Source organism: Pavona decussata, unplaced genomic scaffold, assembly GCF_977016875.1.
Source record: "Pavona decussata unplaced genomic scaffold, jaPavDecu1.1 SCAFFOLD_909, whole genome shotgun sequence".
Lineage (NCBI taxonomy): Eukaryota > Metazoa > Cnidaria > Anthozoa > Scleractinia > Agariciidae > Pavona > Pavona decussata.
This window is the reverse complement of record NW_028145941.1, coordinates 15,949-42,607: the sequence shown is the minus strand read 5'-3', so window position 1 is coordinate 42,607 and position 26,659 is coordinate 15,949. Positions and strand designations below refer to the sequence as shown.

At 37.0% G+C, this 26,659-nt stretch overlaps 1 protein-coding gene across 5 annotated transcripts; it reads left to right on the top strand.

Moving 5' to 3' along the window:
* Positions 1 to 2,308: 2,308 nt before the first annotated feature.
* Positions 2,309 to 25,455, top strand: LOC146448569 (uncharacterized). 5 transcript variants are annotated; one of them, XM_085102447.1, is made up of 8 exons: positions 2,309 to 2,375; positions 4,083 to 4,119; positions 5,580 to 5,678; positions 7,658 to 7,678; positions 7,930 to 7,976; positions 22,415 to 22,540; positions 23,790 to 23,931; positions 25,254 to 25,453. In XM_085102447.1, coding segments are annotated over exons 3-8 (351 nt in total). In that variant the 5' UTR covers positions 2,309 to 2,375; positions 4,083 to 4,119; positions 5,580 to 5,676; the 3' UTR covers positions 25,267 to 25,453. The 5 variants fall into 5 exon arrangements, with proteins under 5 accessions (XP_084958573.1, XP_084958572.1, XP_084958570.1 ...); XM_085102446.1 differs by having other exon boundaries at positions 2,342 to 2,380; XM_085102444.1 differs by lacking the exon at positions 2,309 to 2,375 and having other exon boundaries at positions 3,138 to 4,119.
* Positions 25,456 to 26,659: the final 1,204 nt, after the last annotated feature.

Below are 26,659 nucleotides of genomic sequence, written 5' to 3'. Positions count from 1 at the left end.
ACAGCTGACATTTCAGACTATAACAATTCAAGATTGAAGACTGTAGTTTCTTTCCCCTATTTAACTGAGATCTTTAACTGAGATCTGAGACGCATCTAATACCCGACATTCACTGATGGAGTGTATTGTAACGTGGTACATGTGACACTGATAAGTTTCCTGAGAACTATAATTTTTACATTGTTGCTAATTTATTTGAATTTAATCAGTGATTTAATTCACACACTATCTTAGGTGCTAAAACAAAATGGGTTCCATAGCAGCCCAGAAACCCCTTTCCCTTTGTAAAAATTATAGTTCTCAGGAAACTCTCTCTCTCCCGCGCCCCCTGTGGGTTAGGGGGAGGAGATGGCTGACATTTCAGACTACCAGAACGCCATGGACACATTTAACGCTCGGACAGCATGCTGGGTAACAAAAATTCCTTGGCACTGGGGAAACAGCGGCCAGTTGTCCACTGGCAAACAGATTTGTTCCCGGGGTCCCCTCGTGTTCTTTTTGTCAAGACCGTCGCTGAACAATTGTTTCCATCGACCAATCAAAATTAACTTTTGTACTACCTCTGGAGGTTGTCCTTTTACCCGGAAATTTGGAAATACCAGTTTCTTTAACTGTGATTACGACGACGTCGTCAACGCAAACGGAATTTAAAAATTACACTCGCGTTTTCTGAATAAATTTGCGATATAATTTCTACTCATTTAGTTTGCGTAATATGGCCGAACAACTTTCCAGGAGCTAACGTCGTAGGGGCGACTTTAAAGTTCAGAAAGAGAAAGGAAAATAAATCATCATCGTTCTCCATTAAAGGTTAAATATGGTAATTGCACGTCCGTAATTGTGAATGTGGGAAACACGCGAGCTGAAATAATGCGAGCTGCGAGCTGCAAACAAAAGATAAATAAATAAAAAAAATCGGGAAATGAAATTTACGCGAATTGATGTATCATCCTCGAAATACCGAAAACATGGACTCACGAGGAGAGCGCGAAGCGCGAGTAACACGCGACGGGAGTCTCGCTTGCCCCATCACGCAATCCCGCTTTTCTCACCAAAGATTGGAGGGGAAGATTGCGTGACGAAATGGAAAACGTTTGGGAGGGATGCTACTGTTTTTAACGAATATTTCACTAAAATTTCGAAAAAAAAAAAAACTTATTGCATCAACGTTATATGAGGTTTTTTGGCTCCCCTAAAGTAGCGAGCCCCAATGGCTCTGTATCAGGTCTTGTCTCATCATGGCGACATGACTCTAGCCGAATAAATCTCGTAATAATTAAAATAGTAGCAAGGGGTTGTTTGCGCAACATGAGCGGCTGCGAAAAGATATGGGAAGAAAGCTACTAAGGGCACTGAAGGTCGGTCCTATTCTTTTTCCTATTATTATTATTATTATTATTATTATTATTATTATTATTATTATTATTATTATTATTATTATTATTATTTATTGTTTTTATTATTTATTGAAATTTTTTTTCTCGTAGCTCGCAGCTCGCAGATGTGAGCTCGCAAAATCCCCGGTCCGGTAATTGTATGCAGAGGACGACAAACAAATGTACCGAGGTTTATAACGCACGTGCTGAGCCAGTGTTTTACTAATTAAAACTATTATTTTCTGAATTTCTTTGTTTCGCTCGTCGTCGTCTTCGCAGGTCTTACCGACAACGAGAACCGGCATGACCTGAAAGTATTAGTTTATTTCATTTGTGCTAGCTCACGGTTATTTTAGCTTGCAAAAACGGCGGACTCAATAATCCAGCAGCCCAAGAAATTCCGTGCTCTGAACCTTCTTAAACGAACAACACGTGCGAGCTATCGTAACTATCGCGAGTTGAAAAACAATTATAAATTTGTTAAATGGATTATTGAGTCCGCCGTTCTGTTAACTTGCAAGCTGGTCCTTGGCTGAGAGATTGTCCTCAAAATTTCACTTTTGCCCTCGATCGAAGCTTCGCTTCTCGGCCAAATATTCATTTTTCGGACAATTTCTCAGTCGCGGACATTATCAGCCGACATACCAGCCGCCTGAAGGGGTTTATTTACTAAATATTTTCGCGCCAAATGGAGGCTATTGTTTTACACAGACTCGTACCCAGTCCCTCACAATATGAAATCCGGCAATGGCGCGAATCGACGTGAAATTTCGCGCCAAAAATAGTGAGACATTTGGCTCATTTTTTGATTTTTGTCCTTAACGGATTGAGATGAAAAACAGAGAGAGGCCTAGGAACTAGGCAACGTCTGAGCCAGCAGGGCAGCCAGCAGTAAGAACACGAACTTAAGCAAGTACTTCATGTCTGGGGAAGCAAGAGAAACCGCCATTGGGTCATATGAGCTCGCTTTATAAAAGTCTAGCTTACAGACACCGAAAAGTTGCGTAAGATAGATTTAATATACTTTTATAAACTGTGCTGCATGATATCGGAACAAATAGTAAGATAGATTTTCCCTTTCGTAGTTTGTAGAATTGTGCAATTTTGTACTGTGGAAATACAAATTAACTTATAGCGTAAACTTCCAATTTGATCATTTTTATAACTAGTCAGAACAGATCCGTCGTAAGCTCAATCTCAAGCATAAATATTGATGTTCTTGAAAGATTTTTTGTTTTAAAACAATCAACTATACTGATGGACATAAAAATTTTACTTTTCGCTGTTCAGGAAGCCGTGTCGGATTTGAAACCATCTGTTGTACCTCCTCCTCCCCCCTCAACAAAACAGATACGTTGCCGTGAATGGGGAAATGGGGGAGGATAGGGGCAGGAGTTAATTTGCGGAGGGACTTATATTCAGAATTTCACAGTATGTTGATCAAAACTAACCAGTAGTATGCCATCATATAGTAATATTTGATATGTGATGGGTTATAATGGCATGGTTTACAACTTGAAGGAAAAAAAACTGCAAATAGCATTTCCAATTTTTAAGGCAACTCAATTGTTGACACAATATAAATTTTCAGATGCCAATTTTCACGAAGAAAAACACCTTTTTGAAACAGTAAATTGAAGAGAATACTCGACAGTTTCAACAGCGGAAATCCAAGAATTAACTGCAAAGAAGTTGTGCTTCGAGGACAAATTGTTTTTTTTTTAAGTTGATGAGCAAGCGGACATTCTGAACAAACTGATACCCCTCATTACAGTAGAATGACATTTGTGTTTGATATAGTTTACAAAGTTACCTTTGATATAATAATCACTGAATGCAGAAATTATAGCTGGCAATTTGTAACAGAATTCATGTACATGTACTTGCTGGACCTATAGTGAGTGGTGGGTCTTATTCAAAGCACTGTTGACTGTCCTTCAGTTCAAATATTCATGTGAAAAATGAATGCTGTTGTCCCAGCTAAGTAGGTTCTAGTATGTGTTGATCTCATGGTTTCTGCTCATCCATATGGTCATAGATGGTTTCCAGGAGCTGGAATGACCCAAATGTAAATAGTGCTCTTCCAACGCTGAATTCCTTGGTTGACTAAGTGAACTCAAGTTGAAAACTGGAAAACCAAGAGGCATATCTCCTATAAAAAATTTGAAAAGATTACATCAAATTTTGCTTGTTTTTCAAAGAGGGGGCATCCTGGATGCTCTTCTGGCTAAAACCTTGAGCAAACTTGCAGTTTGTTTTGCTAATGTAGTTTTTGTCACAATCGTTGCAAGGAATTAAATAACCAACACCATCAACTTTATCTTTGGGGATGGAATCGACACACCATATGGATACATGTATCTACTCTTTTTGAAAAAGTTGTATCAAAATTCAAAATATTTTTGGAGATGCCTTTTGAATGCCCAGTTGTCATTTTTCTGGTTAAAAGCCAGATGGGAACATAATTTGCCTGTGGTCGGAGGACAGATATATTATTAATTTGAGGGCTGAGGGGTGGTAATTTTACCCCACTACTTCTGATTCCTGGCTACTATCATAGACAAACGAGGTATTGTTTTTAATTGAACTGTTTTTCCTCTAGCTACTCTTGATTTTCCTTGATACATTAAAAGTTAGATGTACAGTAGTTAAAGTCTTGTAAAATGCTTATTCCTTATGCTGTTGTTTTTCTTGAACTTCAACCAGCATCCTGGTGGAGAAGAAGTTTTACTGGAACAAGCTGGTGAGCAAGAATTGTTTATTAACTTTAAAGCATTATGCCACTGCTTCAACAGGACATCAAGTGCTAACAGTAATGAGTAATGCACCAATCAATTTGAAATTTCAACATCCCCCCCCCCCCCCCTCCAGCATACCCTTGGTATTTTGATCATTTTATGTGCCAAGTGGGTACATGTAGGGCATTTGACACAAAGGGCCTTCCAGAGAGTGGGGGATTTGAACTTTACCTGGGTGGGGTGGAGAATTTGTGAACCTGAAGTGTAATGTTTACACCAGTTTCTTCATGTCTGGTGGAATACGCTTGGTTTCTGATCCATGGTCAAGTTCAAGAGGAAAACTGTTGCTTTTGTGAGTAATTAGCTCACTGAAAAAATATCCACAAACTTTGTAGTGTTTTTGAAGATACCTGTATGTAAAGAAATTCTGCTTGAATTGTGAATGAGCCAGTTTTGAAATAGTGTATACCAAATATTGGAACATTACTTTTTTGTTTTGGGACATGGGCATTTGATAATTTGTGAAATTAGATGCTATACTGTTGCAAGCCCGGTTCAGTTGGTAATGGCCTGCTGACTGGAAGGTCGCAGGTTTGAACCCCGGCTGAGGTCGTAATATAACTGAGGAGAAGGTGCTACCGATGCTTTGACATCACTAAAGGGTTCAACCTTCACATTGCTTGGATGACCATGGCTGCCTCGTCTCAAATGTGGCCAGCTTGGTGTGTGATTCTCTGAAGGCTTCTGAGTGAACGAGACCACAACTCTGTTTGACGGCCAGAAGTCAGTGGGATTTGGCAAATGCTACGAAACATGTAGAACATGGGATTGGGCATTTGAATGGCTTTTTGGTCCTGCGGTGCAGGAATTTGAACAAGCCAATTTTCAAAAGTTCAAAAGCCTGGGGGGTTGGTCGTGGGGGGAGATGTTGAAGTGTCAAATTGATCGGCGCATAACTCACTAAGTATGCCAACTCTTAAGGCACACTGTTAGCCTGCTTGGAAGGCAGCAGATGAAGGAAGAGAGGAACAGAATTAGGCGCCGTAAGGTAAGGAAGGGAATAAGCAAATCATGTATGGCATCTAAAATTGCATACAGCCAAACTTTGGCATAGTACGCCAGGACCAAAAATCACTTGCTCAGACTGCAGGCTGAAACTTTATGGTTTCTACTTGGAATCTTGAGAAATCTTTCTGAGAAAGACATTTTAACTGAACAAAAAAATTCAGAACACTCGGGAAACGATTGTTAGTTTTGAACTACCGAATTCTATACTGTAAAGAAAATTCATAGCTTTATACCGTCAATAAACTAGGGTAATTTCTACAGGAACTCTGAAATCTCGCCGGTGATGTTCAAAACTGACATGTAAATTTCAAAACTCTGTTCAAATTTTAAAAATACCGGTCATGCGTGACGTGGATTGACTGTAATACTAATTTTTTGGCTTGTCTTTTACAAATAGGTGGAGATCCCACTGAAAACTTTGAAGATGTTGGACATTCATCTGATGCTAGAGAACTGATGATGACTTACAATGTACCTTATAGGAGAGCTTGCTGATGTAAATATTTGCAATGTTGCATTTATGCTTAAAGTTGTAAACATATTCCACACAATTGCAGAAGGAATGTTGTTTGTACTACCAGCAGAACCTTTTAAGAAACCCTTCTTGTAAGTAACCATGGCTTAGGACTGTCGTTCATCTCTGAAAAAGTCAACTCCACAAGGAAAGAAGCTAGTTGTAAACAAAACAAAGTCTCTCATTCTACTTGCCCTTTGGCCGCTTTGTGCCTGGGTCTGGTTCTCAAGTAAGGACAGTGGTCTAAACAGAGCTCTTTTTGGTGCCTGAGCAAAAATCTGTGCACCATTCCCAGTCGTGGGGACTACATGTACCTAAATGGGTAGTAGTCAAGTATTACCAGTATCTGACGGTGTACAGAGATTGGCTTGGACTGGATTTTGTCAGTTCTCACGCTTTTTCCCCATTCCTCTCTGCAACATAGTAAACAAAATGGCTGACACCACATGGGCTTGAATGTGAACACTAAGCTCAATTCAGGGTACGAAGGAGTCGAGAACAACGTGACCCTTTTTAGTGTCCAAGCACTGGGCCCTGGCATGAGCACAAAGTGGCTGGCTATATTCACTGTAGTGGCCAGCACTAACCAGCTGCAAGCTACTAATCACAGCCCTGATTGCCTTTGTTAAAATAAAGTGATCTTTTGCATTCTTGTTGGAAAATTCTGTTTGAATCAGTTCTTTCTTACTCAAACTCATGTACATGTAGAAACTTAAAGAAAGTTTTTAATTCCAGCTCTGAGTTAAATACTGTACGTAGAATCTCTTATAAGAGACCATTTCACTTTTAAAAACAACCCTCTTTAAAATTCTTTTTGACCTATTTTTATTTTATTTTGAACCTCAGAATGTTGGACGTTTTCTGACCGAATTTTCTGGTTGTTGTGGAGACGCAAATGTTATGGGGATGTTTTCAGTTAGAGGGATTTGCCTAAATAAAATAATAACAAATTAGGACAAGAATTAACATGACGTTTCACTGTAATTCTCAGTCAAAAACTGAATTTTGAAATATCTTGTAATCATATACATGTACCTGCCACAAATTAGGCCAATAGTAACGCATTTGGAAAAAATCTAAGTTAAGGTTACCCGGTTCCTTAAGAGGTGTCTTGCCTCCAAGCGATGTAGCGCGTCCGGTTTAAACTGTAGATACCTGAACCCTCATATCAAATTAAAGCTTGTAGAGCTGGCTATCCAACTAAACCAAGAATTTTGAAATAAAATGAATTGCCGAATTTTTAGCGCTGTTTTCTCACTTTGAGGAGCCACTTCAAAGAGCTAAAACTCAAAAGGAATTTGTTAGTTTGCCTTCAAATTTGGACAGTAGCTATTTTAACATATAAACAACAAAAACGTGTCTGCAAATTTTTTCTTTCGAAACATTTTTCTCCGAGAGCGATTTTTGTACGATTACTCCACATTTTTTTTCATCCTATTTCGAAAATGCTCTATAACTTTTCACTGCGATTAAATATGGCAAAACGCAGACACGTTTTTTTAGCGCTTTGGGTCCGGAAACTGAGGAGAAAATTAAATTAGCAAAAAACAAAATTCACTTTGACTTGTAGCTTTAAAAAGGTGATTCGGAAGCTCGCAATTAAAGGTCGTGAAAAATTGGACAATTTATTTTATTTCAAAATTCTTGGTATGGTTTGATAGTCAGCTCTATAAGCTTTAATTTGATATAGGGGTTTAGGTATCTACAGTTTAAACTGGACGCGCTACATCGCTTAAACGCGAGACACCTCTGAAGGTATCGGGTAACCTTAAATTATAAAATATAGCACAGGTAACTTAGTGTAGTGAATTGAATTAAAGGTGTCAACAAGAGAGAGGCATCATACATCTTTCTTTCACTGCATGCAAAAATCAAAAGTACAGAGTTCAAAAAAAAGCCACATGGAATTTAGTGCGAAAATGTTTTTCAAACTTGTCTCAAGTGTTTTTTTTCCTTTTTAGGAGGATAAGATTCCAGAGAAGGTATGCATTTTTGACAGTTTAATTAACGTCGACAGTAGCTTCCTAAAGGAAATTGTGTGAAATTGGTAACTTAGTTTGTAATAAAAAATACCTGTAGTTGAGTGGTCAGAGCATTCCAAGATTCAGATATTTTTCATTTGTAAAAAGAAGTGGCGTGCTGAAGACTACTTCAGACTACTTTGTCTTTTTTCATTCCTTATATATAATGCAGCCTTTCTTTTTTGGTGAAGATATGTTCTCTTTTATTTTAGGGCAAAGAAAAGAAAACTGCCATTATTGATGACAATAAACCTGGATGGTAAGTGTTTATTATTAATTCTATTTGAATTGCTAATTTCAAAGAAAATTGACAACTTTTTTGAGTTTGCAAGACATGTTTTGATCGACCATCGATCATCATTAGTTGCAAGGGTTCGTTACAATGTGAGTTTTAAATGAAATGCGTAAATGCTACAAATAAGTAAAACCAAGAATAAAACTAAAGAAGAAAAATACAAAAGAAATTAAATAAAAATAAAAATCAAACTATAACATTAGTGTCAGTTCAGCGTGTTTGAACTGCTTATTTAGACTAGGATTTTCCCAGTGGATATGAAGAAGAAGAAGTGTTTATGTCAGTTTCTTGGTACCCTGCTAGCAGGAAGTAAAAAAGCCAACTACACAAAGTACTAGAGACGCAAATGACTTTGTACATGCTAAAAAGAACTGCACTGGCTGCCTGTTACCTACAGAATACAATTCAAGGTCATCCTCATTACTTTTAAAGCACTGCACGACATGGCACCTTCGTATATACCTAGTCTTTTGCTTGTCTTCGGTCTAACAATGCAATATTGTTAACCCCATCACTGAAAAAATCCGCTGCAACAATGGGTGATAGATCGTTCACTATGGCCGCACCCAAATTATGGAACTTGCTCCCTTCGGAAATCAGAAACATTCATAAACTAGACAAATTTAAACAACACTTAAAAACAAATTTTTATCATTTAGCTTTTAAATAACTAAATACTGACATATTATTTTAAATCACTATAGGATTTTTAACTTAGTTCGACATTCAAACACATTTTATATTGTATATACGGTATATTTAACTATTTATGGAATATTAGCTGAATAATTAATTAATTTAGCAAATGATTTTATGTAATTATGTATATGTTATAGTGTTTATCTGTTTTGTTTATTATTTTGTGCATTTGATCATCACGTCATGTTAAAATGCGCGTTACAAGTATTAAGTATTATTATTATTAAAAGACTTCCTTTGTGTGGGGATATTGTCTTGGGCTCATCGTTAGATACCTGTAAACTATCGTCGAATTGTGATTGGGAAATCGATTTCAAAGAAGGATTTCGTTGGTCATACTTCAGCCTGTCAGATGCTGTCAAAGAACTAACCTTTGCAACTAAAACTTACATTGCACATCTTTTCCGTGTTTAATTATATAAAAAAAAAAACGTTTCGTAAGAGTCTACAGGTTTAGTGAGTCTTGGAGGAAAAACGAATTCTTCATATTTCTTCATATTTTGTCAGGACCCCCCCCCCCCCCCCCCCCTTTTTAGTGAACTATTTACGAAAATAACAATAATAAAAACTTTTCAAGGGTTTTTTCGTTTTCGAGAATTCCGCATATCGTGAAATGCCGTGTCGCGGCGTTTAATTTTGCCCGGATATTTGATGTTTTTTTCAAAAGACGGCTTGGCATATTGAAACGATCTTTTGAAGTTAATTTAGGCATCCTGCAGAGAATATGGTCCCAGTTATGAAAACATCACTGGAAGATCTTTATTGAGTTTTAAAAGCCTGAAGATTCCTATTTTAAGCACTTTTATTTACAATTAATTACGGATTAGATGTCTGTGCTGTTAAAAGGAGCCATCGAGGAGATTTCTTCATAAATCAGTGATATCTTGAGGTACTTTAAGGGCCTCTTCATATGAGCCCGGTAGGCGGGACGAATTTTGTCTTCCGTTCCGTGGGAAATTTAATCCCGGTTACCGAGATGAAAAATGTCCAAAAGGCCCCCAAAATACCCGTGGAGCCGCGTTCCGTCTTGTCAGTGACAAGTTTGGGATGTTATCCTTCAAATTTGGTAAAAATGAAGGAACGGAAGTTTGGTTTGCCTTCAGAGATCGATGTAATGCTGTTTTGACGAAGTGCCATTCAGTTTACAGTACTCGCAAGATAAATATGGTCTGCCTCTGTTACATAAATATAAATACTAAATATAAAATAGAACGTTGTATGGAGATAAATAATTTTTGGTAAACAAATATCATAATTTACTTTCTCTAATTTAAAACGAAAGCACTCTCCTCCAAAACATGGATTAAGTACTTCCATTATCGGAAGAAAAGAATCCTTCTTCTTCGTCCCCTTATTTTCATGTAAATCTAAATTGGGCAACGATGGCGGCTTTTGACTTCATTGAGAGAAAAAACAACGAACACTATACCACGCCCAGTCTCACTGCTAAAACTAAACATGTTATTGCGCTTTTAAATAACATGAGAACCTTAAAGTTAGAAGCCGCGAAGTAACGGATTTCGCGCGTTTTACGCTCCCGTCATTCATTATTACAACGATCGCTAAAAAACTTCTTACAGCAGGGATAATGACATTTTATGAGTTGATAGTTAATTTAAGAACTTTTGGCTTTTACATTCAAAGCGAAGGATTTCCACTACGCCAGTCGTAAAAGTTCAATTAACTTTGCCTAATGTCAATTTATTGTGAGCCGTTTAATTTCAACGAGTCGCCGAAGTACAATTGGCGTGTGTAAAATAAAAGAAAGAGAAAAGAATGAAAGAAAAGCATTAGCACTAGGATCATTAAGGATTAGCCTATGTGTGCTATTGAAAAAGCGCTCTCCAGAAGATTTTTTCATACATCAGTGTTCTCTTGACGTACTTTAAGTCTCATTAAGCTGGAATAGCAAGATCAGGACTCCAAAATATTATAGAGTTTCAACTGAATTGGCTATCAGCTGACACTCCATGAAGTTAAACTCTTTTCTCTTAGTATACGCGATATTATTGGCTTCCTTCGCCTCGCAACTCTCGCTCTCACCGCTCGCATAGTTAGCCATTCCGCGTACCAACGAAACGCCAGCCAGGCAAGTTATCTATTTTGACCCCATTGTTCCAACTCAGAGAAGATAGGCGTTCAATCGAAAATACTTAAGTCTCAATTCAAGGTTAAAAGTACGAGAGGTCAAGCAATATTGATTTGTAATACAGGTGATTTAAGTTTTACAAAGAATGTTTGGGGTGTTATCTTTCAAATTTGGCAAGCATGAAGGGATAGAACCTGTTTGGCCTTCAGAGATCGAGGTATTTGGTACTAAACTCGCAAGATACATATGATCTGTCTCTGTTACGTAAATATAAATAGTACATATGAAATAGAACGTTGTATGGAGATAAATAATCTTTGGTTAACAAATATGATAATTTACTTACTCTAATTCAATGCGAATGCACTCTCCTCCAAAACATGGATTTAGTAGTTCCATTATCGGAAGAAAAGAATTCTTCTTCCTTCATCTTATTATTTTCATGTAAATCTAAATTGGGCAACGACGGCGGCTTTTGGCTTCATCGGGAGAAAGAACAACGAACACTACCACGCCCAGTCTCACTGCTAAAACTAAACATGTTATTGCGCTTTTAAAAAACATGGGAACCTTAAAGTTAGAAGCAAAAGTAACGGATTTCGCGTGTTTTACGCTCCCGTCATTCATAATTACAACGACTGCTAAAAACTTAACTTCTTACAGCAGGGATAATGACATTTTATGAGTTGATAGGTAATTTAAGAACTTTTGGCTTTTACATTCAAAGCAAAGGATTTCCACTACGCCTTTTAATGTCAATTCATTGTGAGCCGTTTAATTAGTGGCAACAACGAGTCGCCGAAGTACATTTGGTTTGTGTAAAATAAAGGGGGAAAAAAAAGAAAGAAAGAAAAGCATTCAAACCAGGATCACGTAGGGATTAGATGTCTGTGCTATTAAAAAGGCGCCCTCCAGAAGATTTCTTCATACATCAAAGATCTCTTGACGTACTTTAAGTCTCATTAAGCTGCAACAGCAAGATCAGAACTCCACAATATTGGTGAGTTTCAATTGAGTCGTTCATGCAAACGTCCTAACTGTAAATATTTTGTACAAATATATCGAAATGGTTGGTAGTTTTGAGAAACAGATTTCTTAAGTAAGTCGTCAAGCGATAGTTATTTGAGGTCTCCCAGGCGTAATTGGCCCTCTTCTTATACCAAAAGAACATTCACACCTAAGCTAGACGGAGTATTGATCGACTGCACCTCCCGAAATTTTAGTAGTTTATTGAAGCCTGCGTCTCTTTAGCATGAAGCAAGTCACCACCAATGTACGCTGGGTGCCCTCCGATGCGGTTATTTCCTCTGTTTTTATTATTTAGACAACGGACCTCTGGAGCAAGGGTACACCAAATGGAATACCAATACATCATGAAGTTATAGGCAAACCTTATTTTGCAATTGAATTTTCTTGTACATTTCTAGAATTGGCTTCCAGACACTGTACTCTATGAAATCAAACTCTTATCACTAAATATATGATAGTATTGCTTTCGTTCCGAACTCGCAACGCAGCGCGGCTTCACCGCTCGCGTATTTAGCTATTGCGCGTACCAGCGAATACGACAGCCACGCAAGTTATCTATCTTGGCCCTGTTCTTCTAAGTCAGAGTAGGTTTGCGTTGAACGAAACTAGTCCAGCCTAGCCTAAATTCAGGGCCAAAAGTACGAGAGAGGTCAAGCGAATAATTTGTGACACAGTTGATTTAAGTGTTTACAAAATATGTTTAGAACTGGTTATCTTTCAAAATTGGTAAAAATGAAGGAATAGAAGTTTGTTTTACCCTCAGAGGTCAATGTATTTGGCACTAAAACTATTTTGATGATGTGCCATTCAGTTTACAGTACTCGCAAGATACATATGGTCTGTCTCTGTTACATAAATATAATTAGTACATATGAAATAAATCATTGTAGGGAGATAAATAATCTTTGGTAAACGAATATGATAATTTGCTTTCTTCAATTCAATGCGAATGCTCTCTTCTCTAAAACATGGATTTAGTAGTTCCATTATCGGAAGAAAAGACTTCTTCTTTCGTCTTCTTCTTATTTTCATGTAAATCTAAATTGGGCAACGACGGCGGCTTTTGGCTTCATCGAGAGAAAGAACAACGAACACTACCACGCCCAGTCTCACTGCTAAAACTAAACATGTTATTGCGCTTTTAAAAAACATGGGAACCTTAAAGTTAGAAGCAAAAGTAACGGATTTCGCGTGTTTTACGCTCCCGTCATTCATAATTACAACGACTGCTAAAAAACTTAACTTCTTACAGCAGGGATAATGACATTTTATGAGTTGATAGTTAATTTAAGAACTTTTGGCTTCTACATTCAAAGCGAAGGATCACACACAAGGTATTTCAACTATACCAGTCGTAAAAGTTCAATTAACTTTGCCTTTTAATGTCAATTCATTGTGAGCCGTTTAATTAGTGGCAACAATGAGTCGCCGAAGTACATTTGGTTTGTATAAAATAAAGGGAAAAAAAAGAAAGAAAGAAAAGCATTCATACCAGGGTCACGTAGGGATTAGATGTCTGTGCTATTAAAAAGGCGCCCTCCAGAAGATTTCTTCATACATCAGTGATCTCTTGACGTACTTTAAGTCTCACTAAGCTTCAACAGCAAGATCAAAAATCCACAATATTGGTGAGTTTCATTTGAATCGTTCATGCAAACGTCCTAACTGTAAATATTTTGTACAGATATATCGAATTGTTTGATAGTTTTGAGAAACAGAATCCTTAAGTCAGTCGTCCAGCGATAGTTATTTGAGAAGGTCTCTCAGACGTAACTGGCCGTCTTCTTATACCAGAAAAACATTCACACCTTAGCTAGACGGAGTCTTGGTCGACTGCACCTCCCGAATTTGTAGTAGTTTATTGAAGCCTGCGTCTCTTTAGCGTGAAGCAAGTCACCACCAATGTACGCTGGGTGCCCGCCGATGCGGTTATTTCCTCTTTTTTTATTATTTAGACAACGGGCTTCTGGAGCAAGGGTACACCTAATGAAATACCAATACATCATAACAGTCATGGGCAAACCTTATTTTGCCATTGAATTTTATTTTATCATATTTAGAATTGGCTATCAGCTGTCACTCTATGAAGTTAAACTTTTTTAATATACGCCATATTGTTGGCTTCCTTCACCTCGAAACTCTCGCTCTCACTGCTCGCATAGTTAGCTATTCCTTGTACCAACGAAACCGCCAGCAAGGCAAGTTATCTATCTTGATCCCCATTCTTCCAAGTCAGAAAAGATAGGCGTTCAATCGAAAATACGTAAGTCTCAATTCAGGGTCAAAAGTACGACATAGGTCAAGCAATTGATTTGTAACACAGGTGATTTAAGTTTTACAAAGTATGTTTGGGATGTTATCTTTCAAATTTGGTAAACATGAAGGAATGGAACTTGTTTTGCCTTCAGAGATTGAGGTATTTGGCAATAAACTGAACTAATCTGACGATGTGCCATTCAGTTTACAGCACTCGCAAGATACATATGGTCTCTCTGTCTCTGTTACACAAACTATAAATAGAACGTATGAAATAAATCATTGTAGGGAGATAAATAATCTTTCGTTAACAAATATGATAATTTGCTTTCTTTAATTCAATGCGAATACACTCTTGTCCAAAACATGGATTAAGTACTTCCATTATCGGAAGAAAAGAATTCTTCTTTCTTCTTCTCCTTACTTTCATGTAAATTAAACTTGGGCAACGACGGAGGCTTTTGACTTCATCGAGAGAAAGAACAACGAACACTACCACGCCCAGTCTCACTGCTAAAACTAAACATGTTATTGCGCTTTTAAAAAACATGGGAACCTTAAAGTTAGAAGCAAAAGTAACGGATTTCGCGTGTTTTACGCTCCCGTCATTCATAATTACAACGATCGCGAAAAAAATTCTTACAGCAGGGATAATGACATTTTATGAGTTGATAGTTAATTTAAAAACTTTTGGCTCCTACATTCAAAGCGAAGGATCAGACACAAGGTATGTCAACTACGCCAGTCGTAAAAGTTCAATTAACTTTGCCTTTTAACGTCAATTCATTGCGAGCCGTTTAATTAGTGGCAACAACAAGTAGCCGAAGCACTTTGGCTTCTGTAGAATAAGGGGAGAAAAGAAAGAAAGAAAAGCATTGAAACCAGGATCATTAGGGATTAGACATCTGTACTATTGAAAAGGCGCCCTCCAGAAGATTTCTTCATACAGCAGTGATCTCTTGACGTACTTTAAGTCTCATTAAGCTGCAACAGCAAGATCAGAACTCGACAATATTGGTGAGTTTCAACTGAATTGTTTATGAAAACGTCCTATTGAAATATATCGAAATGGTTCGAAGTTTTGAGAAACAAAATCCTTAGGTCATGCAGTCGTCTAGCGATATTATTTAAGGTCTCCCAAATTTAATTGGCTTTCTTATACCAGAAAAACATTCACACCTAAGCAAGGTTATTTGTCGACTGGGCCTTCCGAATTTGAAATAGTTCTTTTTTTTTTCACCTTTTTTTCAAACCTGGGTCTCCTTAGCATGAAGCAAGTCACCACCAATGTACGCTGGGTATCCGCCAATGCGGTTATTTGCGCATTTTTTATTATTTAGACAACGTGCCTCCGGAGCAAGGGTAACCCTAATGAAATACCCAATAGATCATGAAGTTATAGGCAAACCTTATTTTGCCATTGAATTTTCTTGTATCATTTCTGAGAATTGGCTGCCAGACACTCTAGGAAATCAAACTTTTTTCACTGAGTATACGCCATCATTGCCTTCATTCATCTCGCAACTCTCAGCGCGGCTTCACCGCTCGCATATTTAGGTATTGCGCGTACCAGCGAATACGCCAGCCACGCAAGTTATCTATCTTGACCCTATTCTTCTAACTCAAAGTAGGTTGGCGTTCAACCGAAAATAGTTAAGCCTAGAAATTCAGGGCCAAAAGTACGAGAGAGGTCAAGCGAATAATTTTTGACCCAGTTGATTAAAGTGTTTACAAAATATGTTTGGAAGGTTATCTTTCAAAATTGGTAAAAGTGAAGGAATAGAAGTTTGTTTTGCCCTCAGAGGTCAAGGCCTTGGCACTAAAACTATTTTGATGATGTGTCATTCAGTTTACAGTACTCGCAAGATACATATGGTCTGTCTCTGTTACATAAATATAATTAGTACATATGAAATAAATCATTGTAGGGAGATAAATAATCTTTGGTAAACGAATATGATAATTTGCTTTCTTCAATTCAATGCGAATGCTCTCTCCTCCAACACATGGATTTAGTAGTTCCATTATCGGAAGAAAAGAATTCTTCTTTCTTCTTCTTCTTATTTTCATGTAAATCTAAATTGGGCAACGACGGCGGCTTTTGGCTTCATCGAGAGAAAGAACAACGAACACTACCACGCCCAGTCTCACTGCTAAAACTAAACATGTTATTGCGCTTTTAAAAAACATGGGAACCTTAAAGTTAGAAGCAAAAGTAACGGATTTCGGGTGTTTTACGCTCCCGTCATTCATAATTACAACGACTGCTAAAAAACTTAACTTGTTACAGCAGGGATAATGACATTTTATGAGTTGATAGTAATTTAAAAACTTTTGGCTTCTACATTCAAAGCGAAGGATCACACACAAGGTATTTCAACTACGCCAGTCGTAAAAGTTCAATTAACTTTGCCTTTTAATGTCAATTCATTGTGAGCCGTTTAATTAGTGGCAACAATGAGTCGCCGAAGTACATTTGGTTTGTGTAAAATAAAGGGAAAAAAAAGAAAGAAAGAAAAGCATTCAAACCAGGATCACGTAGGGATTAGACATCTGTTCTATTAAAAAGGCGCCCTCCAGAAGATTTCTTCATACATCAGTGATCTCTTGACGTACTTTAAGTCTCATTAAGCTGCAACAGCAAGATCAGAACTCCACAATATTGGTGAGTTTCAATTGAATCGTTCATGCAAACGTCCTAACTGTAAATATTTTGTACAAATATATCGAAATGGTTGGTAGTTTTGAGAAACAGAGTCCTTAAGTTAGTCGTCCAGCGATAGTTATTTGAGAAGGTCTCTCAGACGTAATTGGCCGTCTTCTTATACCAGAAAAACATTCACACCTTAGCTAGACGGAGTCTTGGTCGACTGCACCTCCCGAAATTGTGGTAGTTTATTGAAGCCTGCGTCTCTTTAGCGTGAAGCAGGTCACCACCAATGTACGCTGGGTGCCCGCCGATGCGGTTATTTCCTCTGTTTTTATTATTTAGACAACGGGCCTCTGGAGCAAGGGTACACCTGATGAAATACCAATACATCATAACAGTCATGGGCAAACCTTATTTTGCCATTGAATTTTATTTTATCATTTTTAGAATTGGCTATCAGCTGTCACTCTATGAAGTTAAACTTTTTTAATATACGCGATATTATTGGCTTCCTTCACCTCGAAACTCTCGCTCTCACCGCTCGCATAGTTAGCTATTCCGCGTACCAACGAAACCGCCAGCAAGGCAAGTTATCTATCTTGATCCCCATTCTTCCAAGTCAGAAAAGATAGGCGTTCAATCGAAAATACGTAAGTCTCAATTCAGGGTCAAAAGTACGACATAGATCAAGCAATTGATTTGTAACACAGGTGATTTAAGTTTTACAAAGTATGTCTGGGATGTTATCTTTCAAATTTGATAAACATGAAGGAATGGAACTTGTTTTGCCTTCAGAGATTGAGGTATTTGGCAATAAACTGAACTAATCTGACGATGTGCCATTCAGTTTACAGCACTCGCAAGATACATATGGTCTCTCTGTCTCTGTTACACAAACTATAAATAGAACGTATGAAATAAATCATTGTAGGGAGATAAATAATCTTTGGTTAACAAATATGATAATTTGCTTTCTTTAATTCAATGCGAATACACTCTTGTCCAAAACATGGATTAAGTACTTCCATTATCGGAAGAAAAGAATTCTTCTTTCTTCTTCTCCTTATTTTCATGTAAATTAAACTTGGGCAACGACGGAGGCTTTTGACTTCATCGAGAGAAAGAATAACGAACACTACCACGCCCAGTCTCACTGCTAAAACTAAACATGTTACTGCGCTTTTAAAAAACATGGGAACCTTAAAGTTAGAAGCAAAAGTAACGGATTTCGCGTGTTTTACGCTCCCGTCATTCATAATTACAACGATCGCGAAAAAAATTCTTACAGCAGGGATAATGACATTTTATGAGTTGATAGTTAATTTAAAAACTTTTGGCTTCTACATTCAAAGCGAAGGATCAGACACAAGGTATGTCAACTACGCCAGTCGTAAAAGTTCAATTAACTTTGCCTTTCAATTCATTGCGAGCCGTTTAATTAGTGGCAACAACAAGTAGCCGAAGCACTTTGGCTTCTGTAGAATAAAGGAGAGAAAAGAAAGAAAGAAAAGCATTGAAACCAGGATCATTAGGGATTAGACATCTGTACTATTGAAAAGGCGCCCTCCAGAAGATTTCTTCATACAGCAGTGATCTCTTGACGTACTTTAAGTCTCATTAAGCTGCAACAGCAAGATCAGAATTCGACAATATTGGTGAGTTTCAACTGAATATTTTATGAAAACGTCCTATTGAAATATATCGAAATGGTTCGAAGTTTTGAGAAACAAAATCCTTAGGTCATGCAGTCGTCTAGCGATATTATTTAAGGTCTCCCAAATTTAATTGGCTTTCTTATACCAGAAAAACATTCACACCTAAGCAAGGTTATTTGTCGACTGGGCCTTCCGAATTTGAAATAGTTCTTTTTTTTTCACCTTTTTTTCAAACCTGGGTCTCTTTAGCATGAAGCAAGTCACCACCAATGTACGCTGGGTATCCGCCAATGCGGTTATTTGCGCATTTTTTATTATTTAGACAACGTGCCTCTGGAGCAAGGGTAACCCTAATGAAATACCAATAGATCATGAAGTTATAGCCAAACCTTATTTTGCCATTGAATTTTCAAGTATCATTTCTGAGAATTGGCTGCCAGACACTCTAGGAAATCAAACTTTTTTCACTGAGTATACGCCATCATTGCCTTCATTCATCTCGCAACTCTCAGCGCGGCTTCACCGCTCGCGTATTTAGGTATTGCGCGTACCAGCGAATACGATAGCCACGCAGGTTATTTATCTTGACCCTGTTCTTCTAACTCAGAGTAGGTTGGCGTTCAACGGAAAAATAGTCCAGCCTAGCGTAAATTCTGGGCCAAAAATACGAGAGAGGTCAAGCGAATAATTTTTGACACATTTGATTAAAGTGTTTACAAAATATGTTTGCAAAGTTATCTTTTAAAATTAACAAAATTGAAAGAATAGAAGTTTGTTTTACCCTCAGAGGTCGATGTATTTGGCACTAAAACTACTTTGATGATGTGCCATTCAGTTTACAGTACTCGCAAAATACATATGGTCTGTCTCTGTTACATCAATATAAATAGTACATATGAAATAGAACATCGTAGGGAGATAAAGAATCTTTAGTTAACAAATATGATAATTTGCTTTCGTCATTTCATTTGGAATACACTCTTCTCCAAAACATGGATTAAGTACTTCCATTATCGGAAGAAAAGAACTCTTCTTTCTTCTTCTCATTTTCATGTAAATCTAAATTGCGCAACGATGGCGGCTTTTGACTTCATCGAGAGAAAGAACAACGAACACTACCACGCCCAGTCTCACTGCTACAACTAAACATGTTATTGCGCTTTTAAAAAACATGGGAACCTTAAAGTTAGAAGCAAAAGTAACGGATTTCGTGTGTTTTACGCTCCCGTCAATCATAATAACAACGATCGCTAAAAAACGTCTTACATCAGGGATAATGACATTTTATGAGTTGATAGTTAATTTCACCGCTTTTGGCTTTTAAATTAATTCAAAGCGAAGAATCAGACACAAGGTATTTCAACTACGCCAGTCATAGAAGTTCAATTAACTCTGCCTTTTACTGATGTCAATTCATTGTGAGCCGTTTAATTAGTGGTAACAACAAGTAGCCGAGGCACTTTGGCTTCTGTAGAATAAAGGAGAGAAAAGAAAGAAAAGCATTGAAACCAGGATCACTGGGGATTAGATGTCTGTACTATTAATAAGGCGCCCTCCAAAAGATTTCTTCACACATCCGTGATCTCTTGACGTACTTTAAGTCTCATTAAGCTTCAACAGCAAGATCAGAACTCCACAATATCGGTTGAGTTTCAACTGAATTGTTCATGAAAACGTCCTATTGAACCAATCGAAATGGTTGGTAGTTTTGGGAAACAAAATCCTTAGGTCACGCAGTCGTCTTGCGATGTTATTTAAGAAGGTCTCCCAAATTTAATTTGCCTTCTTATACCAGAAAAACATTCACACCTAAGCAAGGTTATTAGTCGACTGCGCCTGCCGAATTTGAAATAGTTCTTTTTTTAGCTTTTTTCCAAGCCTGGGCTTCTTTAGCATGAAGCAAGTCACCACCAATGTACATTGGGTATCCGCCAATGCGGTTATTTGCGCATTTTTTATTATTTAGACAACGTGCCTCCGGAGCAAGGGTACCCCTAATGAAATACCAATACATCATGAAGTTATAGGCAAACCTTATTTTGCCATTGAATTTTCTTGTATCATTTCTGAGAGTTGGCTGCCAGACACTCTATGAAATCAAACTTTTTTCACTGAGTATACGCCATCATAACCTTCATTCACCTCGCAACTCTCAGCGCGGCTTCACCGCTCGCGTATTTAGCTATTGCGCGTACCAGCGAATACGACAGCCACGCAAGTTATCTATCTTGACCCTGTTCTTCTAACTCAGAGTAGGTTGGCGTTCAACCGAAAATAGTTAAACCTAGAAATTCAGGGCCAAAAGTACGAGAGAGGTCAAGCGAATAATTTTTGACACAGTTGATTAAGGTTTTTACAAAATATGTTTGGAACTGGTTATCTTTCAAAATTGGTAAAAGTGAAGGAATAGAAGTTTGTTTTGCCCTCAGAGGTCAAGGCCTTGGCACTAAATCACCACCAATGTACGCTGGGTATCCGCCAATGCGGTTATTTGCTCATTTTTTATTATTTAGACAACGTGCCTCCGGAGCAAGGGTACACCAAATGGAATACATCATGAAGTTATAGGCAAACCTTATTTTGCCATTGATTTTTCTTGTATCATTCATGTCTAGAATTGGCTGCCAGACACTCTATGAAATCAAACTGCGAATAATCTGTGACACAGTTGATTAAAATATGTTTGGAAGGTTATCTTTCAAAATTGGTAAAAGTGAAGGAATGGAAGTTTGTTTTGCCCTCAGAGGTCGAGGCCTTGGCACTAAAACTATTTTGATGATGTGCCATTCAGGTTACAGTACTCGCAAGATACATATGGTCTGTCTCTGTTACATAAATATAAATAGTACATGTGAAATAGATCATTGTAGGAAGATAAATAATCTTTGGTAAACAAATATGATAATTTACCTTCTTCAATTAAATTCAATGCGAGTACAGTCTCCTCCAAAACATGGATTAAGTACTTCCATTATTAGAAGAAAAGAATTCTTTCGTTTTATTTTTATTTAAACCTAGATTGAGTTGTAATTAGCAACGACGGCGGCTTTTGGCTTCATTAAGAGAAAAAACAACGAAATCTACCACGCCCAGTCTTACTGCTACAAACTAAACATGTTATTGCGCTTCTAAATAACATGTGAACCTTGAAGTTAGAAGCCGAAGTAACGGATTTGGCGCGTTTTACGCTCCCGTCAATAATAATTACAACGACCACTACGAAACCTTCGTCCTCGTCTTATTCTTAAGCTGTTCGACGCCAGTATGATCCGCATCGGGTCAAATGATTGCAATAACTTTCATTTTGCCTAAATATCTCGACTTTTTCAGATATCCGTTGGAAAATTTTTGGTAAAGGATATACTTCGTCATTGTCCGAGTTTCTTTTTGGGGGAAACCTTGAGAACGCGATAAAAATATTGGGTGATTCTGTTTAAACAACAAGGCGAGATGTGTTATAAACAAATCTCTGAGGCATTTACTACGTCATCACACGCTAAACTAGTTCCCAGTCCCCGGGACACTATTTTTCTCATTTTGGGCTACTTTGTATGACTAAAACAGCACCTTATTGTTTTTTCTAGCGCATTTCTTTTATAATTTTGTAATTAAGACATGGTAAACTTTAAAAGAACGCAATTTTTTTTACTTTATGGGCACTTTAAGCAGAACCAAACTACCAAGTATTATCTTTTTGAAGGTAAAATGCATCTCTCAGTCGCTTCAAAGAGATGTTTGATAATGTTGACGGTCTTCAAGAAATCAATCAAAATGTTTTCCAGAAGTCCCCGTAAGGGATCTCGCTAAAACCTGCTTGCCTATTTGTAGCACATGGCGGGAGAATATATCGAGAATTTTATGTGTGTGTATGTATGTTTTAAATGTGTGACGTATTGATCTGAGCGGTTATATTGTGTCACAATCTTGATAACTAAATAGCGGTGATGTGTTTGTGTTTGGTTTCCTCGTGCTTCGTTTTGCCTTACTAAGATATATTTATATATTTTTTTCTTTTTCATTTCAGTCATCATGACTTGCATTAATAAGATTATTTTGGCCTTTGTTATTGTCCAAGTGGCATTGGTTCTGGCCAAACCTCGCAAGCCTCATTCCAATCGCATTATGGAGGACTTTTTCAACAAACGAGCAAGTAAGACGGATCTTAGAAGTTACCAGCTTTGTTTTCCATCTGTTAAAATTAAAACATGATTCAACCTCCACAGAACATTGGAAGATGAAACGCCTTGACACTCTAAATCTAAAGTTAAAGCTCGGCAAAACGCTTTCAGATACCAAGCCGACAGTATGAAATCATGGAATTTAGTGTGAGGTTTTTTAATAACAGAAGTTACTTAACATGCAAGAACTGAACTACAAAACCACGATTTATAAATGTCGTGTATGGAGACATCGAAAAGTCTGTTACGTACAATCTTCGAGAATCTTTATTAGTAATTATATAATATTATTAATTATTGATTAATAATTATCATGTATGGTTTATGGAAGGCATTCACAAATATCAGATTTGTCTGTCCCTGTTTTGCTAACAACAACAACAACAACATTTTTAGGCCGTCGTAGCTTGATTTAAAAAAATATGTATAACACAACTGACAGCACCGTGAGAAACATGGTCAACCAACGAATTTTTAAAATAAATTGACGTTTCGTATGCTAAGTAACATACATTTTATAAACTAACCAAATAAACTAAACAAAGTTTTGACAACTATTTATGTAATTAATCTTAACCCTTTGCATTTTGGCTCCTAGAAGTGATCAATATGTAACTTCTCCTCAAAATACTCCCGAAATACATAGTCAAACAGGCAACTAATGAGAACTGAGTCTTGATATAACACCAAGTTCTCAGAACTATCTGAAGATGTAAACGGAAATTAGGGTAATTGGCAATCAGAAAGGAGAATTGGCAGTGAAATGTGCAGTGAGCTGATGAGCGTTGAGGAAATTCAAGTTCAAAAATTCAAAATGTATTTTAATTTATCACAGCTCAGTTTTACAGAGGATACAGATTAGAATTGAAATAGAGAAATTAATACATTATAAATTAAGAGTGAAGATAATAATGTCTAAATAGGGAGTGAGTTGGGATCATTCAAATAGCAAATTGCAATATGTTACAATTACGCACAGGATTAATTCCGACTCCAACACAATGTTAATAGTTGAGGACTAAAACAACTTGGTTGTTCTAACTACATGTAAGAAGATTCTAGCAAGTGATTCCTCTTATGGATTTTTAATCTCATCCGACTCTCACATAGTCTCCTTCGCAGCCGCTCAGGCCGGAGTCACGGGGAGCGTTACGTGACTCCGGCACAAAAGGCTGCTGGAAGGAGAGTAACTCTAACACAATTTTTATTTTCTTACCCAAGCCGACTGCGGCAGTGGCGCTGATATGGAAGGTGCCTTCTCCAAAAAATGCCGATCCAAATGCAAGACTGGAGAGCTAACATTAACAGCCTCGGTCTGCAACGGGTTAAAGTGCTGCATGTGTCACACTAGATACGGGTCATGGTAAGTTACAAAATGAAAACAGCGGTTGTTGATACATTATTGTAAAGGCCAGTGCCGTTTCTTTTAGAACTGTAATCAGGCGACAGCAACATTTCTAAGTAGCAATTTCAATAACTTAATCAAAAAAAAAATAAATAAAAACTAATTAATTGCAGTGAGTAAAGTATCAGCACTGACGCTACCGAGAATCACAGTAATCTGTACCGGCAATAGTTTTCACGGTACGTGAATATGGCGCATGTAACCATGTTATACAACCCCTCTGTCATGCTTATGGACTGGAAGCTAAATGATATAGCAGTTGTTCTTTGCAATGGTCACGACTGCGAAGCCAAATAATTAATTGCCATGGAAATGCTCCAACTAAAGTAAGGCATAAACGAGTCGATATTAAAACTGAACCAAAGCTACAAGCTCCCAGGTAAGAAAAATAACCCAAAAGCAGGAAACGTGAACAGTAAAAGAAAAATGCCAACAGAGCGGTTTCCAATTGAGTGTCGTAAAACCAAAACCAAAGTAATTACTCTGGTCAATCACAACAGTTGTAAACAACACAACGAGCCAATCAGAAATAGAAGCAAATACATGTGTCTGACGCCAAGCGCGGGAAAACGCGTGCGGCGAAAACACGATTGGTTTTGGTTCGTATTCCCATTGGTTAAGAAAGTAGCGCGAGTTTTGTTAACCGATCAACAACAACAACAACAACAACAACTTTATTAAATATTCATATCTTCTACAGGAATACACACAGCCCGCATTAAGCAGAGCTAATCGAGGCGGGCTGTGTGAGTTAATAATTATTACAAACAGAAAATTACAAACATGCTGGCAAACGGAAAACTTAACTTTACATAATAACGCAGATTTAGATAAGGCTATACATCAAAATTAAAGTAAATTATCTTCAATTTTTTATTATCATTAATATTACAATAGAAAGGAGATGAAAAGGGAAAAGGAAAATCAGATTATACTGAGAATATCTCAGTATAATCTCAGTATTTTTATAAAAAGAGAATATCATGGTTGATCAGTTTTAGTTTTTCATTTGGTCAATTATCGTTTCCACTTCAACATAGGAGTCTACAGTTTCAAGTGTATCAAATAACTTTCCTTTTAGAGATTCTTTAAAAGATTTTTTTGTACTTTTTTTAGATGCAAAACCAAAGCAAACGCGTTGTTATTTTCGACACTCAATTGAAAACCGCTCTAATAAGTTTTACGTCAATTTATTCATGATACAGGTGATAATGGAGTAAATTCTTTTCCAAAGGTTACAAGTACCCTAAATAATGATGGTTCTCTTTTTGTTTCTACAGTACCGTTGAATAGTGAGAGTTATTTCTGAACAGGATGCACGAGTGTGGCGGCCATCAGCAGTACCGCAGTTTTGTCGCAACAGTAGTGTGAGGCACTATTTAGTGCATTGTGTGTATTAGGCGACAAAATGAAAAATAAAGGCTATTTTGGTAAACAAAGTATGTCAGAGTTGAAGTTCCACTTGCTTTGGGTCGTTTAGATCTCATACATACATACATACATACATACATACATACATACATACATACATACATACATACATACATACATACATACATACATACATACATACATACATACATACATACATACATACATACATACATACATACATACATACATACTACATACATACATACATACATACATACATACATACATACATACATACATACATACATACATACATACATACATTCATTCATTCATTCATTCATTCATTCAGTCATACATCCATACATACATACATACATACATACATACATACATACATACATACATACATACTACATACATACATACATACATACATACATACATACATACATACATACATACATTCATTCATTCATTCATTCATTCATTCATACATCCATACATACATACATACACACACATACATACATACACACACATACATACATACATACATACATACATACATCCATACATACATACATACACACACATACATACATACACACACATACATACATACATACATACATACATACATACATACATTCATTCATTCATTCATTCATTCATTCAGTCATACATCCATACATACATACATACATACATACATACATACATACATACATACATACATACTACATACATACATACATACATACATACATACATTCATTCATTCATTCATTCATTCATTCATACATCCATACATACATACATACACACACATACATACATACACACACATACATACATACATACATACATACATACATACATACATACATACATACATACATACATACATACATACATACATACATACATACATACATACATACATACATACATACATACATACATACATACATACATACACACTTACATACATACATACATACATACATACATCTGAGCTGATTTTCCAGAAGGTGGCTACAGAAATTAAAGTTTTTGTTAATTTTTCTTAGGATATTTCTTTCTTTCTTTTTTTTTTTTTTAGAGACTGAAAGAAAGAGACTTATCGACTGAAGCATTTGCGTCGAAAATGAGTTCGACTTACCAATGCACTCGATTATGCCGCCATGGCGCGAACCGTTCGACGTGAAATTTCGCGCCAAGAAAGTGAGACGTTTGTCTCAGTTTTTGGTTTTTGCGGTCTAGGGTCTGTCGGATTATGCTCGTAAAATAGAGTTTTATGCCATTGGCT